This window comes from Blastomyces dermatitidis (assembly GCF_000003525.1).
Source record: "Blastomyces dermatitidis ER-3 genomic scaffold supercont1.5, whole genome shotgun sequence".
NCBI lineage: Eukaryota > Fungi > Ascomycota > Eurotiomycetes > Onygenales > Ajellomycetaceae > Blastomyces > Blastomyces dermatitidis.
In genome coordinates, this window is record NW_025544778.1 from 1,685,954 (window position 1) to 1,700,392 (window position 14,439).

The 14,439-nt window shown below is 48.0% G+C and overlaps 4 protein-coding genes across 4 annotated transcripts; 2 read left to right on the top strand and 2 right to left on the bottom strand.

The window, feature by feature from the left end:
• Nucleotides 1-557: 557 nt before the first annotated feature.
• On the top strand, nt 558-4,500 carry BDCG_05015 (protein kinase regulator Ste50). Its single transcript, XM_045420671.1, has 3 exons — nt 558-1,572; nt 1,666-1,827; nt 1,908-4,500. Exons 1-3 carry the CDS (start codon nt 1,308-1,310, stop codon nt 3,071-3,073), a joined length of 1,593 nt encoding a protein of 530 aa, XP_045276729.1. The 5' UTR covers nt 558-1,307; the 3' UTR covers nt 3,074-4,500.
• Nucleotides 4,501-4,509: 9 nt separating this feature from the next.
• On the top strand, nt 4,510-5,727 carry BDCG_05016 (GDSL lipase/acylhydrolase; the record flags this gene model as incomplete). The annotated part of the gene is made up of 4 exons (XM_045420672.1): nt 4,510-4,531; nt 4,889-5,184; nt 5,433-5,637; nt 5,696-5,727. The coding sequence occupies 4 exons, from the start codon at nt 4,510-4,512 to the stop codon at nt 5,725-5,727; spliced, it is 555 nt and encodes a 184-aa protein (XP_045276730.1).
• Nucleotides 5,728-5,865: 138 nt separating this feature from the next.
• BDCG_05017 (CPA1 family monovalent cation:H+ antiporter) lies at nt 5,866-10,965 on the bottom strand. Its single transcript, XM_045420673.1, has 3 exons — nt 10,895-10,965; nt 10,337-10,836; nt 5,866-10,229 (listed from the first exon to the last, which is right to left on the bottom strand). Exon 3 carries the CDS (start codon nt 9,710-9,712, stop codon nt 6,341-6,343), a length of 3,372 nt encoding a protein of 1,123 aa, XP_045276731.1. The 5' UTR covers nt 9,713-10,229; nt 10,337-10,836; nt 10,895-10,965; the 3' UTR covers nt 5,866-6,340.
• Nucleotides 10,966-11,874: 909 nt separating this feature from the next.
• BDCG_05018 (sorting nexin mvp1) lies at nt 11,875-14,417 on the bottom strand (the record flags this gene model as incomplete). The annotated part of the gene is made up of 6 exons (XM_045420674.1): nt 11,875-12,084; nt 12,218-12,811; nt 12,885-13,027; nt 13,084-13,538; nt 13,593-13,815; nt 13,919-14,417. The coding sequence occupies 6 exons, from the start codon at nt 14,415-14,417 to the stop codon at nt 11,875-11,877; spliced, it is 2,124 nt and encodes a 707-aa protein (XP_045276732.1).
• Between the last annotated feature and the right edge of the window lie 22 nt (nt 14,418-14,439).

Here is a 14,439-nt window from a genome sequence, read left to right on the forward strand (position 1 = left end):
CCTGTATAACTGGTGGTTCTGAAGCCCTGGAGGGGTACTTACATACCTGGGGCCTGGGCGGTGTTGCAGATCATAGGGCGGCTAATGGGCCCAGTATGGAGAAACAGTTCGTTTTGGAATCTGCGTTCTATAAGATATTGTTCCCCAAGCAGATGTTGTGCTTTGAATATTCGCAGGCATTTATATCATTAGCATCAAATTAGTTTATTCTCTTTTTCCTCTTTCCTGCCACAACGAGTTCTTGGCAGATAGGGCGTGGCGGTCAGGTGACTGAGGCTATTAGGTAAGGTTGGATTCAGCGAAATTTCAGGAAATCTTCCACTAATATTATTTCAGACTAGTGCATATTTTGCCAAGCCAACCAGTCATGTAAATCGGAGACACTATTCCGCATTGGGACGGTTGCCAGGGGACAGTGTCCCCTTTTAGGACTAGTGCAGCCGAGATTTCAAAAGCCCAGACCAAGTCACGTGGAAGTCGATGGTAGTCTGAATCACGTGAATGTGGTGTCTTGGCGTCCCGTTCCTTCCCAATCCGATCCATCCCCCAGCGCAGTCCAAGTCCTCGCTATGGTATCTCCATCCGCGGGCAACGAACGACTTCTATAAATATAGCAACGAACGCCAACGACATCTCTGACGCAATTATTCTTGCTCGCTGTTTGTCTTCCGCCGTGTTGACTGTATCTCTCCGTTGTTCCCTCCCATCAATACATCGCCCCCGTCTCTGCAGCAGTATTTACTCCCCTGTCGACAGTTCCCCCCAATATCTACCTGCCCGCCGTGTTGTATAGTAGTATTCGATTCCCGTCGTTTTAACTTAACATCTTACACCCCCCTCCCCCCAACTTCGTCCAACCAATCCTGGCTGTATATTCATCTACTCACATCTAGACCTATCCCGGACTCTTCCTTTTTGACCCGCTTATACCTTGAGCCTTTCATTTGCTATCTCTGTCGTCGAATTTCCCCGCATCAGGCTTCGTCTTTGTCTCCATCGTCCCATATCAACAAAGCTCTCGCCCGAACTCCAAAGCTTCCAGATTAAGAACACCGCCACCTCGTCGTCTAGTCTTTGTCTCGAGCCAATCGAACCCTGTCGCTTTGTTCATTGCAAGCGTCGCAGGACCTTCGATCATCCTGTGTGTTTCGAGAACAAGAGCACATCTATTTGATACGCTTCCCTTTCGCGCTTCTTGAGGGGTGGCGGGCTTACTTGGCCCCGGACACTCTTCTTAGCCATCATCGTCTTCATCCACCACTGTCATCCTTCCATAACTCAGCGTCACACTTGATTGCTCTTCAAAAATGGCCTTCCAGCCTCCATATCACGCAGACTCGGACGCTGATGATGAATATGAACGAAGTGTGGTCACCTCCCCGCATATAGAAGACTCTGAAGCATCTCCCACAGACTCAGAGCTTCCGTCTGCAGAACATACGCCAACAACTTTTGGCAATACAATTGATGATAGAAGTTCACCCAGAACAATCATTACGGAATGGACTGCTGAGGAGTGCGCGGACTTTGCGGCGTCGCTAGGTCTAAGCCAGTACTGTGATGCGTTTCTAGGTATGCATAGGAACTTTGGGAATACGTTTCCCGTGGGACAAAAACAAAGTAGACTAGCCTTACTAACAGCTTGCGTCTGTGTGTTTCTTGCAGAAAACGAGATAGTTGGCGAAGCTCTCATCGCTTTAAAACACGAGGAGTTGAAGGAAATGGGGATCTCGAGTGTTGGTCATCGATTAACGATTCTTAAGAGTGTTTATGAGACCAAAGTTAAGCAAGGAATACCATTGGATGCGGATCATTACGTCCCTCTGTGTACGTTTTCGAAGCCCTAAAGCCCCTTACCCTGGTTATACGAGCAGGAAGATAGTGTCTAACATGTAGTTTGTCTATAGCTGCGGAGCAGAGTAATGGAGCTGAAGCCGCGACTCAGGACGATATATCTCGTATTATTCAATCGATTAGACTGCGAGATGAGAGGATCATAGCTGCAGAAGCGGAACTCCGGAAACTGGCAGATGACTATCGCAAGCTTCGTGAGGAATTATTGCCAGTTGTTAAAATCGCCAAAGACAGATCACAGCCCTTGCCTTATCAACCGAATTCAACATACTCCGGCACCACTATGAACTCGGAATATTATCATGATCAACCCACAGCAACTCCTGTTATCACACAGCAACCTGAGAAAACCGGAAATAGCCTTACCAGGACATTGTCTAAGAAATTATTTGCAGGAGGGTCAACTCCCAAAAACAATTCTCCTACCCACATCCCTCAATATATACCTGAGGGAAGGACAGTCAATGATAACTCATTAGATCCGTCAGCTGCTGCCATGGCGGCTTCATCACATTTAACTGCTTCAATGAATGGAGGTCAACCTTCTCCAAAGGGAATGCCCTCCCCTACCTCTCCAGGCAGCTTCTACCCGCAGCAAACATTAGCCTCCCGGTCATATGCTAGGGAAACGTCAAACACTTCAAATCGCGGAATTCACGAGCACTCCGATGAAACTCAACAACGGCCTGACCGATCCATTGGCCCCACCCCCTCTGGACAACCGAGCCGACAAGACCCTCAAAGCTTTGCTACGGGTAACCAACCTGTTTCACGAAATCCAGGCGAATCCCCTGCCCCTAGCGTGGAAATATTCAAATCCTTCCGAGTATCCATGGACGATCCCTGCCACAAGGTTCTCCCAGCTGCCCTTAAAAAATACAATATCAACGAAGATTGGAGGCTTTATGCATTATACATTGTCTTTGGTGATCAGGAACGATGTCTTGGCCTCGAGGAACGACCATTAATTCTATTCAAACAACTAGAGAAGGAAGGACGAAAGCCCATGTTTATGCTTCGAAAGCAAGCGCAATTAGTAGATGGGCAGATGGTTAGTGGATATCAAGGTCCGCCAGGTACTGCTGGTGCTGGAGGGATTGGCATCATGCCTGGCAGTGCGGGTTTCGATGGTGGAACCGGCGGGGCTGGCCTAGCAAGCGCGGGCATTGGAAGATCCAACCACACAAGTTCAATACAGCTCCCAGGCGGTGTTCTTTAACTGCCTGAAATGCACACGTTTAAATCTTTTCTCATTTTAAATTTTTTTTTTTTTTTTATCTTCTCGTCCTTGTTTACAATCTTCTGCGAGTTGGCGGGTTTCGTGTTTATTTCCCTTCTAATGTCAGATGGCCACATCATATTGTTTTGATACCTTTGACGTGTCTATATTACTTTTCTACTTCGTATTTGGCTTTCGATTTTTCGCTTCTCATTGCCACCAGGCGTTTTACGGGTTGATCATTCTCGCAGGAAGAAAAATCTGACATATCGGCAACGTTTACTGACTTCCACATTATAATCATCATTCATAGCTTTGGTGTTTAGTTTTGGTTTTGACTGTCATGCCTGATTGACCCCAATTTTCATTTCTTTTCTAACCCTCCATTGCCACCACTTTTACTTGCCTTGGATATTCTTTTCTTTGAAGGTCTTTTATGGTTTCCATGTCTCGCATTCCGCTGCAGATCAGGCTGATGACGATGATAAAAACGGGAGTTTCTGGAACGTTTCTATGCCTTCCCTTCTCAGGGGCGTGTCCCTCTTCTTCTGTCCACGACGGCTTCGAGCCTACCTAACGTTTGAAATTTCTTTGTTGTTCTTGGTTTTACAAATTCTTCGCCGTTTCAAACACCTTTGCTGTACCTCTTAACTCCCTCCATCGATTTCAGCTTTAAGCTAGTCTTTTATTTGCATCTACCAAAGGTACCCTTCTGTGTTCTTTTCTCTCTTCTTCTCACCCCACATGTGTTGAATTTCCTTTTGGCGCCGAACGGAGATTTGGTTTGGTTTTGATTTGTCGCTATATGTATTATGAAAGCAGTACTTTGAAGCTACATGCCTGCTATTATATATATTTAGTCACCCGCATTTTCTTGCGTTAGAGGTTCTAACGGTTACATCGCTAACAGTGGCTGTTCATAAGTGCCTTTAGTTGCTTCGTGGACTCTTGTCCCGCATCCCTTTTTGAGACCGCACTGCCTGTTTCTCCGTAGAAGCCCGTCTAGATCTGCATCTTGGTAATTAGCCTGCGTCTAGGTCGGGTTTTTTTTTCCAACCTGCTTGTGGGATCAAAAATGGAAATGCTTCTGTCATTTCACTGCGGATGAATATCGTGATACTATTTCTCAACCGCATGAGTTTCTGTCAGGTTTCACTCCATAAAACTATATAAGCTACCAGAATCCTCTTGAGGATCAAGCTGTAGGATATAATTTTAACCCATTCCTCCCACTCAGTAAGCTTCTACAGAGATCTATCTATCTATATGTTTATCATGCCGACGAACTGGAAGCTGCTGCCTACTATTGTTCTCGCCCTTTGCCACTAGGTTTACTCTTACTCCAACCCTCCTCACCATAGGAATAATCCTTAAGATCTCAAGCACTTTAAAACCCTCATATCTTTCGGCGATAGTCTTACCGGTCCTCAACAACAATGAAATCTTTACCCCAGTCGGGTGGGTAGAGCCAGATGCAAGCAATTTTTTTGATGTGCATCCCTCTTCTCAGCTCGGCAACTCTAGCAACAGTACTTAATATAAATAAGTCTATTACACAAAAAATAAATATAAAATTCAAACTTCAAATATTAAAACGAAAAGCCCTGACACGCCAACCGGCGGCTACAACTGGCTGCACTACATCGCCAACCCAAGCCATGCTTCCTCCTCCTCCCCATCCCCCTCCACCACACACGCCGGCCCAACCGTCTCCAACTACGCTGGCTGCTCCCAAAAAATAACCCCCCTCCTCCTAGACACCCTCATCCCCTCCTTTCTCGAATATGAAATTCCCTCCTAAATAGCCGACTCCAGCTCCCCAGACACCCCCATCCCTCGCCGCAGACGACGCCGTCTACGCAATCTGGATCGGCACAAACGATCTCGCCAACCACGGCTTCCTCACCGACATGCAGGAGCCCAACAGGACAATCGCAGACTCCATGGACTTCATATACGCCGGGCTCGACGGGGTGTATGCGCGGGGCACGCTCTCTTTTGTGCTCATGAACATTCCGCCGATGCAGCTGACGCCGCTGTCTGAGACGCCGGAGCGCGGCGGGGTGGGCGAGACCTGGGCGTGGCCGGACAAGCTGGGGAATATTACACGGGTTAGTTATCGGATGTGGCAGCAGGTGGCGATGGTGAATGGGGTGTTGAGGCATCGGACGGGGTATGAGGTGTTGGTTGCTGGGAGGTATGCGGGGGCAGGGTTTGCGCTTATGGATGTTAATGGTTTGGAGAGTTTTGGGGTTTTTTTTTTTTCGGCTCCCTTATTCTTCTTCTTTCTTTTTTATTTGCTGGGCAAACTGTTTTGTTGACAATTTCTTGCCGTTCGTGTTTCCTCCCCTTTCCTCAGATGACGCACCTCTACAACCATCCATATGAGTACCTGGCTGCCCTAGCCAACGTAACCGGATATAACTACCACTGCAACCTCGACATGTCCGAGTGCCAGGGGTTAGGAAACCCAGAGTCATTCATGTGGTTTGACTATTCGCATCCGTCGCAGCGGACCGAGCAGATCATTGGAGAGCAGTTCTTGGATGTGGTTAGCGGGGAGAGTAAGTGGGCGGTGTATTTTGGCGGTTAAAAACCACTAACTTACTAGTATATATACAGATTACATGAAAAGGAAACGTTGGGCGGGGTGAGGGAGGGAGTAATTGAAGTTTAAATTCGGGGGAAAAGGGAGTATTCCCTGGAAACATTTTGCATATGGAAGAAGGGTGGGAAAACGCATGAGGGAACCAAGCTGTGGGTGGGTGAGCTTCCTAAATTAAGCTTTAAGGTTACGGGAAGATAAACTTTATTTTCAAGTAGATATTATAGGCTTAAATTACAATGCATGTACAGACACATATATTATTGACATACACAACCCATCATATACCATCATCATCATCACACGTAACGACTAAAGGCCACGGGAATAATAAATTTAGCATAAGAAAAGGTCAAAAGGAAAACGAGTGCATACAATTTCTGCACAAAACGTCGCTTGATAGTAAAAATTAAAAGCTGAATCGCAAAAGGAGACGAAACCAAATAGAGACAGATAAGGGGAAAAAATATCATAAAAGTCATAGCAAAAAACTAGCCGTACAACTCTAATGAAGAAAATGACAAAGAGCATCAGGTATCTAACATAAGACAAAGACAAAAAAAGTAGGCAGTGCTCATCAAATCATAGCCAACCAAACCATTTAATTTGTACTCAGAACATATCTTTCCCGGCTTCATCCCCCACCCCGACCAAGCCTTTGTCTACAAATGCCTGCCCCTCTCCCCACCCCACGACACTCTTGGAGTGTGTCCTCTCCCTCCATTCCCATTCCCACTCCTCTCACTCAAACCTCCAGTATCAGAATTTCCGCCACCACCATTACCCTCTCCCTCGTCCCCATCGCGAGCAGTAGACCGCGTACTAGCTCCATACGCTCTTGACGGAGCGATAACCACCTCCCCCGCCGCACCTCTTTTCCTCGCGGGTCTCGTCCCATCCGCAAACTGCACGTTCCCCTTCACAGCCCGCGGTTCGCCATCATCCTCACTATCAGGCTCGTGGGTGATGGCCACAGGCTGACATTTCTGTCGTCCGCGCCCACGAGTTCCTCCGGGGGATTCCGTGCCATCCCAGCCATCATCGACCTCGTCATCGTCATCGTCATTAGCCAATTCGCCCAACGCTGCTAGCCGGCGCTTGCGCTCAGCAGGCGTTTCGGCGCTGTCGTGTATGGCTAGTTGGGAGGGTGTGGGCGGGGAGGGAAGGGGTATGCCGGCTAGTTGGCGGAGTTGGGAGGGTGGGATGCGCTCGGTACCGTCGTCTTCGGAATCGCCACGGTTGCCGGTGGAGGATGCGGACGTGGAGCTGCTCGGTTCACTTGCATCGCTGGAAGTGGCTATGAGGTCCCGTCGACGGGTTCTGGCGTTCGTGGTCGTGCGGTCGGAGAATCGTGTGATGGTGGTGGTGATGTCGTCCTGCTGTGGTTCTTGTCCTGTTACTCCAGGAGATTGGAAGTCGTGGGTGGGTTGCGGGAATAGGTGTGATTGTGATTGTGCTGATTGATGTTGACGGTAAGATGGGCGAGCAGGCTCCTTTTGGAGGGCGGCTTTCACCTGTTCCGGGGTGGAGGAGTGGTGAAGCAGTTCCGTACGGGTTTTGGGGTCCAACGTGCGAATCTGTTTGATAAAATCTTGCTTGCTCATTCTGCGCCCCATGTCGGGCCTTGTCATCAGGTCTGGCCTTGTTACGGTGAATCGCAGTCGTTCGTCGTCGGACGATTCACCTTCGACTTGTTGCGTTTTCTTAGAGGAAGATTCGCCTCCTTCTTTCTGGTCTCCAAGGCCAATCCAGTTTCCTACGCGGGATAGCTTTCGGCGTATAGGCTCAAGCTCGATGGAAGATGGAGGGTTAGCCTCCGCAGAACTACTAGGGCCAGCCTCCTCGACGTCCTTCGAACGCATCTCATCAGGAGGAATGGTAAATTTCTTGATCACTTCGCCATCTTCATCTTCGACAATGACCGTGCTTCCAAATTGATATGCCTTTGCCGGTCGACGACGTCCCTGGTCCGGTTTTTTATTGGATGGGGTGTCCTTAGATTCTTTCTCTCTTCCCCGTCCTCCACGGATCCATGAAGGGAGGCGTGCTCTAATTTGTTCACGAGTATGTCCCGCTTTCTCGCCAACGGCAGTGCCTGCGGATTCACTGTCGGATTTTTCTTCTTCTTGAGCCTTGGATGTTGGAAGCTCCCCGATTCGATTTTGGCGAAGCTCATTATGATCCTGAAGGAAGTGTTCCTGGTCCTTAGGGCTCATTTGACTGAAGTTGGAAGTATCCATAGCATTACCTTCCTCGTCTTCAACGATTATCTTGTCGCTTTCACGGTAAACTTCCATATTAGGTTCCTGGGTTGCCGGCTCGGGTGGTTCCAAGGGAGGCTTGTTCTCCTTTGTGATTTCACCTTGTATAGAAACAGCCGCTTCCTCCACCCTCCTCCGTGGCATAATTGCAGATTGACTAATCGGTCCACCGGCGATTCTTTTCCGTCTTCTCGAAGGCCTGCGACTAGATGCGCGACTATTTGGTTCGCTCTCGGCATCTTCTCTCTGGCGTCGTAGTAGATTTCCTGGAAACCCAATAGGGGGAAGAGTACCAGGCGGGAATTCAGGAAGTCTCCCGTTCGCGTCCGACTCCATTGATTCTTTGCGTAACGACAGGGACGCTTTTGATTGCGTTTGGATGCGAGGAAGTCGGTTCATCCACGACGGTCCATCATCGTTGGTTTGAGTGTAGGACATCGTGATGGTCAAGGTATTGATATGCTTTCCGAGGGTGAAGACAGCAATCGAAGATCCGTGCACAATGATGGATGAAATCACCAAGAACGTCGTAATCGGCCAAATAACAGTGACAATCACGTAGTTGTGCTCGCCAGGCTTTGGCAGGACTGCAAGAGGCTGGGTTGTTCCATTTTCCAACTCGGCCCTGGTGAGGATAGCAGCGAAAATAGCCCCAACACCAATTGGACCAAAATGGCCTGCAAACATCGCCTCTCGCCATGATTTGATATCCGGTATAAAAGGTTTCAACATTAACATGATGGGTAGTCGCCTGAAAAATATCACGAAAATCGCAATTATAACCAACCTCCACGGCACCAGCCCAATTTCGGGCGCATTGAACTGCTGCCATGGTATAATTGCCCCAAAATAGACGAAATACGCCAAGTTGAGCAGTAGATCGATAACGTTGGAAACGTGGGATTCTTCCGTCTTTTCTGTAAACCATCCATCGTTACTGAATCCCACGCCAGCAGAGAAACCGATAAGCAAATCGTCCATACCCAATAGACTGCCTGCACCTGCACAGAACAGGGCTAATACAAAATAGAACACAAGAAAACTCTCTCGATCGATGAGACTCTTCCGTTCGGCGAATTTGATAGCGTGACGTCCGATGTATCCAATCACAAAACCGAAAATGGCTCCGAAAATGCATTCGTAGAGGAGAGTGAAGCAGATCCAATGATAGGCCACCTGCTTCGAATCTGGCCGGTACCGAATAAGATAGATAGCAAGGTAGATGAACGGGAAAGCCATGCCGTCGTTACAGCCTGACTCTGCAGAGAGTAAATCTCGAAGATGTTTGGGCACACGTTTTGCGAATTTTCCCTTCCCGACAACTGACGAAGCTAGGACGGGATCGGTGGCAGTAACACATGCAGCGCAGGCCAAACTTTCCAGCCATGACAAGGGTGGTACCATCCACCATATGAAAAGGCTCGTTATGAGCCATCCCCAGGTCATGACGGGAAGTAAAAGCAAGACGACCGACCTCCAATGCCTTTCCATATACGACTTGGGCAGTTCGACACCGACGGCAAAGCACTGGACGACAAGAACAATGCGCGAACATTCTAGTGTGATCTTATCTACATTCCCCCATGATATCGGGTCGAAGAGGTCGGCAGCGTGAGGACCGAATATGACACCGCATAATGTTGCCACTGTCGCTTCGCCAATATATAGTTTTTCCTTGACGAATAGTGAACACAGCATAAACAAGCTCGTAAACCCGCCTAGGATCATGTAGGCCACGTGCGGCTTATCGATGGAAAGATGCTCCCACGCCATGATTGCATAACCCTCTTATACTCGACACGGACAATGATGGAGCGTGAAGAGGAGGTCCTGGTTTTTCCTTGAAGCTTAATATCCGCGGCCAATGGAGTAGAGAGAGAGGAGAGGAATTGGCAATGTTCAAGTGCAAGCGGGAACCATAAGCACCCAATTTTTCTCTTTTTTCCTCGCTGGGCTTCCTGGGAACTTCAAATATTTTCTTCCTCTTCTTCTTTTCTTTTTCTTTTCTTTCCCTTTACAGCCGTAACGCCTCAAACGAACGCAACCAACCAGAGCAAAAGCCAGCACGGGATCTCGTGGCGGTGTACCAACTCTTCCCGCAATATTTTTCACCAAAGAAATTCCCGCCTCAATCAATCTTCAACAAGCCACTGCTGGGCATAGTCCTCCTCTAGCAAATTAATCGCCGTAAACTCATACAACGAAAACGACAGTTTGAGTTTCGCTTTGTCGGTGGCGCTGTCACGAGGACGTACGCGGTGAAACGATAAAATGCGAAATCTAGGACACTCTGCGGAGCAGCCAGTCAGTAAGTTCAGATACCGTTTAAAAAGAAATGTTTAGAGAGCGGTTTCCAATTCCACTCTGTTTCCATGCCGCGCAAAGGTATTTATTTACCTTGCGAAATGTTTATGAAGGAGGAGAAGGAAAAGGAGTGAATATTTTTCTTTTTTTTTCCCGACGGCGGAGGGAGCGGAGAAGCTTCAACCGACGGCATGAAACAAGGGACGCTGGCGGTATTCAGGGAGCCAGTAAGATGTGTAGTGGCGCTGGAGAATAGAGGAGCTATGTACTGTACTAAGAGCCCCCCTCGCGATGGTTTTTAGTGCACGGGGAACGTCTGTGCCTTGGTTTGTTGCTCATCTGTGTCATGACGAGCCTATCCTCTTCTCATAGATCCTTCTAGCGCGCGGTTTTTGTCAGCGCTTATCTCTCTATCCCTTGCATAGATTGGAGAGATCAATTAGATTAATTGGAGATACAGGCAGCTTCCCAGTTAGATCAGATTAGCAGACCCGAGTCCGAGAGCTGGTGGTGCTGGTGGTGGTAGTGGAGATGTTCTCCTTCGGCCCTGGAAGCAGACGATGGCGATGGCTTGATGCCAAGGATTATCGCCGCTGATGAATAATCAGCCAATGAGAGAGAGAAGAAGTTGGATATATCTATTTCACTAACTACACTGTCTTTGACGTCTCAGCGACATCGTTGTCTATGAACACTCTCTTCCACGTTCCGATATCACGACGTTTGGAAATCTGTATGCAAAGACCCTCCGTCACAGATCGACGGCTTGGAAGTCTCTTGGCTGCAGCCCGCTCATGTGGGTTCTAGTCCCACTGCGTTGAGCTTGGCAATTGCTTGATTTCATTTTCTTGGGCGGCTTATCTGCTAGATATGATGATGCAAGACTTGGTTTGTGAGGTGTTTTAGGACAAAGTGTAAAGATTCGTATCAATCAAATAACTGTATAAATGTGTACAGGGCAGCCACAGAGCCTAGCCAATTCCCTGATAAATACGCTATCAATCGACAGGCGAACTGGACTTCGGAAAATGACGAAATATATTTCCAATTGGAATAGGAGGGAGTGAAATGGTTATAGCTAACCAACTTCTCGATATACAGAGTTAAAATCATCTTATATACAGCACGAAAGAAAGAGCGTGCGGACGAATTTGTGACACATTGGAGGAAATGGGTCGGTTGGGTAGAATGGGTATAAAAAGAATGGGAGCTCAAAAGAGGGAAATTGAATCTCAAAACTTGACACCAGCGAAGGCAGACTCAGAACTAGTAGAAGTGGTAAATACCAAGAAATTAACCGGCTATCCAAGCAATCATAAAAGGGCTTCATCATCAAAGAGAAATATTGGAAATAGGGATTGGATACAGAAAAACACCCACTTGATGTCATCAAAATCAGACTATGCGAACAGGGGAATTTGGGATAAGTGAAAAAAAGTAAGAATATCGTCGGGGAGAGAGGCAAGGTGAAGATGAAAACGAAGACGGGAAGAGTTCAAATAAATAACACGTTCGACAGGAAAGTTAAACCTTTTCCATTTATCATATTCACATCCACACCTTTCGACCAACATCCTCGAAACGCAACCGGGTTGCTTGTTCGTTGCCATATCCACAATCAATCCAACCCTCTATTCTGTAGTAGGCATCGCCTCAACTTCCTCGCATAGAGCACGCCAGTTATCGGCCTGCAGCTCTGCATACTTCACTCTCTCCTGGCTCCAGTCCTGATGCAGCCGGCTGATATGATACTGGCTCATTTGGAAATAGAGCAACTCGTCGCGGATGCATTCCTTGATGAACACACCTCTCGCATGTTGTTGGACGATAGACTCCTTGTCCTGCAGAGAACGACAGAGAAAATTTCATATTAGTTGAGTGATGACACAAAACTGGTTTATAGTTTATTTTCATTTCACGTGTCGTAGCGTGAGAGTGTATGCCAAGTACGAAGCAGGCCGTTTCTTTTCTTACCTTGATAATCGCATCTTCAACTTTCTCCACCTCTCCAGGCTTAACAGTCCCCTCGGGCTTAGTCCGCAAATCTTGCAATTTCCTCTCATTGCTCTCAATCCGCCGCTCGAGTTGTGGAATGTTGTCCTTGGCATAGCGGTCCCTCCGATCAAAGAGTTCGCGCATAGCCACGAGACAATCTCGCTGGATCTTGAAGTCTTCCAGGACACCATCATTCCACGCCCGGGCTTCATCATCCAGCAATCCCTGGCTCGCGACAAGGTGTTTGGCTGTAGAGTTTATGCCGTTGTTCAACAGCGGCACGTCGTTCGTGTCGACAGCATACATATCTGATGTGCAATCGGTTAGAGCGCCCAGGGCTCTGGCAAATCGGAATTGGTCTGCGGCAAGGCCTTGGTTGCGTTTCGCAAGACGGTCAAGTAGATTACAAAGGTTGATATAAATGTCAGCTGAACGCTTGATGCCTGAACGAACCCTGTCAAAAGTCTCATTCAAAGTCGGAGGGAGTGAGTCTTCGAGATCCGGAGGTAGTGGTTTGCCGGTAAATTCCTCCTGAACGGAAATAGTAGCTTGTTTTCGCCAGACGGACAACTCCTAGTAGTTGGGTTTAGCATTATTTAACTGCAAAATATCTCGGGTTAGAATGTCTGTATTTTTCTCTACGTACTGTGGGAACGGTAAGGAACATCACCACCAGTTGCTCCTGGTTCAAAACCGGATGGCGAACAAGCGAATTTGCGAATCGTACTAAACCCTTTCGTCGTTTGTCGAGAAAGGAGTTTGAATCCGCTGCGAGGTGAGTGCCATTGACTTGAAAGACGCATTTGTGAGTATTTTTTAAGCTTGATATCAAGCTTCCAACGTACCTGCGACCCTCTTTGGAGGGAGAAGTGGTATCTGCCGGAACGGATACCGTTTTTGTAGACAGTCCACTAACCATACAAAATCACTATATCTCCGGATTACAGAGCTTCCTCGACGTGAGGATTTGACTTCGTAGTTTCTGTGCTGGAAAAAGAACATGCCCTCTTTTTCGGGTAGCATGTTGATCGTGATCACTTCTTCTACACCGTGGGAGGTGATTCTGCCACCGCCAATGGTCCTAGATGTATTATTAGAATTATTATTTCCTTGATCATCTCCTGATTGTTCGAATCCGCCCCCAAGACCGGCGTTTCCGCCGGGTCCAAAGCCGGTACCGGCTGGGTTAGGGAAATTATCCCCCCAACCAGACGCGACACTCCCGGGAGTATTATCGCTAGGTGGTTGTCCAGCAGATCGATCACCCTCAGTGGCGGAATCGGCCTGGGCATTATATCCACTTGAAATTCTGTGAGCGAAACCACTTGTAGCAGAATGTGAAGAGGCGACGAACCCATTGACTCCTTGGCTAGCTCCAATACCATTCTCTATGGAATGGTTATGACCATGATGTAGTGCCGGACTTCCCCATGGGTCGGAGTCCCCAAAAGACCCCTGCGTCATCCGTCGCGGTGGAGATTGGTGCGGGACAGGGACTGCATTTTCGGGTGGCGCTATCGCTGTGCCGTTGCGGGACTTCAGCCGATCGACAAAAGGTATGTTAGGTCTGGGCAGTCCTAAAATTTCGTAGAGAAAACTGATTAGAAATGACTTTAAATTTGCAATCCCGCAATTTATGGGAAATCAAGACGAAAACGCGCAAAATAAAAGACAACTTACTCTTCCTTCTTTCGTCAATCGTATCAAAAGTGAGATCTTCACCTTCCTGAGCCAAACCTATCAAAGCCAACAAAACGTTGAATTCACCTCTCCCTAGCCCATTTGGCAAATCACGGCCACCAGGCACCACCATATTGAGAATTGTCGCCTGTTCCTCGGCGCTCAGACCGGTATCTCGCAGGACCTTCCTTGCTCCCTCAACTGAAATGCCAGCACCAAGCTTATCTCCCGAATGCAACACTGCATCATATGCATCAATGTACCCTTCTGGTACCTCAGAAGCTGGCAATAGCATTTTGACAAGTTCATGGCGCGCTGCCCTTTTCGGGTTTGGCGAGTTCCATGCTGAGGAATCACCGTGGGGATCGTCCGCGAATAGAGCAGAGGATGAAGTTGCACCCAGGCCCGGCTGGTCTGAAAATAAGGAGGATTTGGAGCGGGATGTGGAATTGGCCTTGGTCACGGGAGAGTCTTCGGGAGAGCTACCGAAGAGAGACATGTTGAGTGGAGCAAGGAGACGA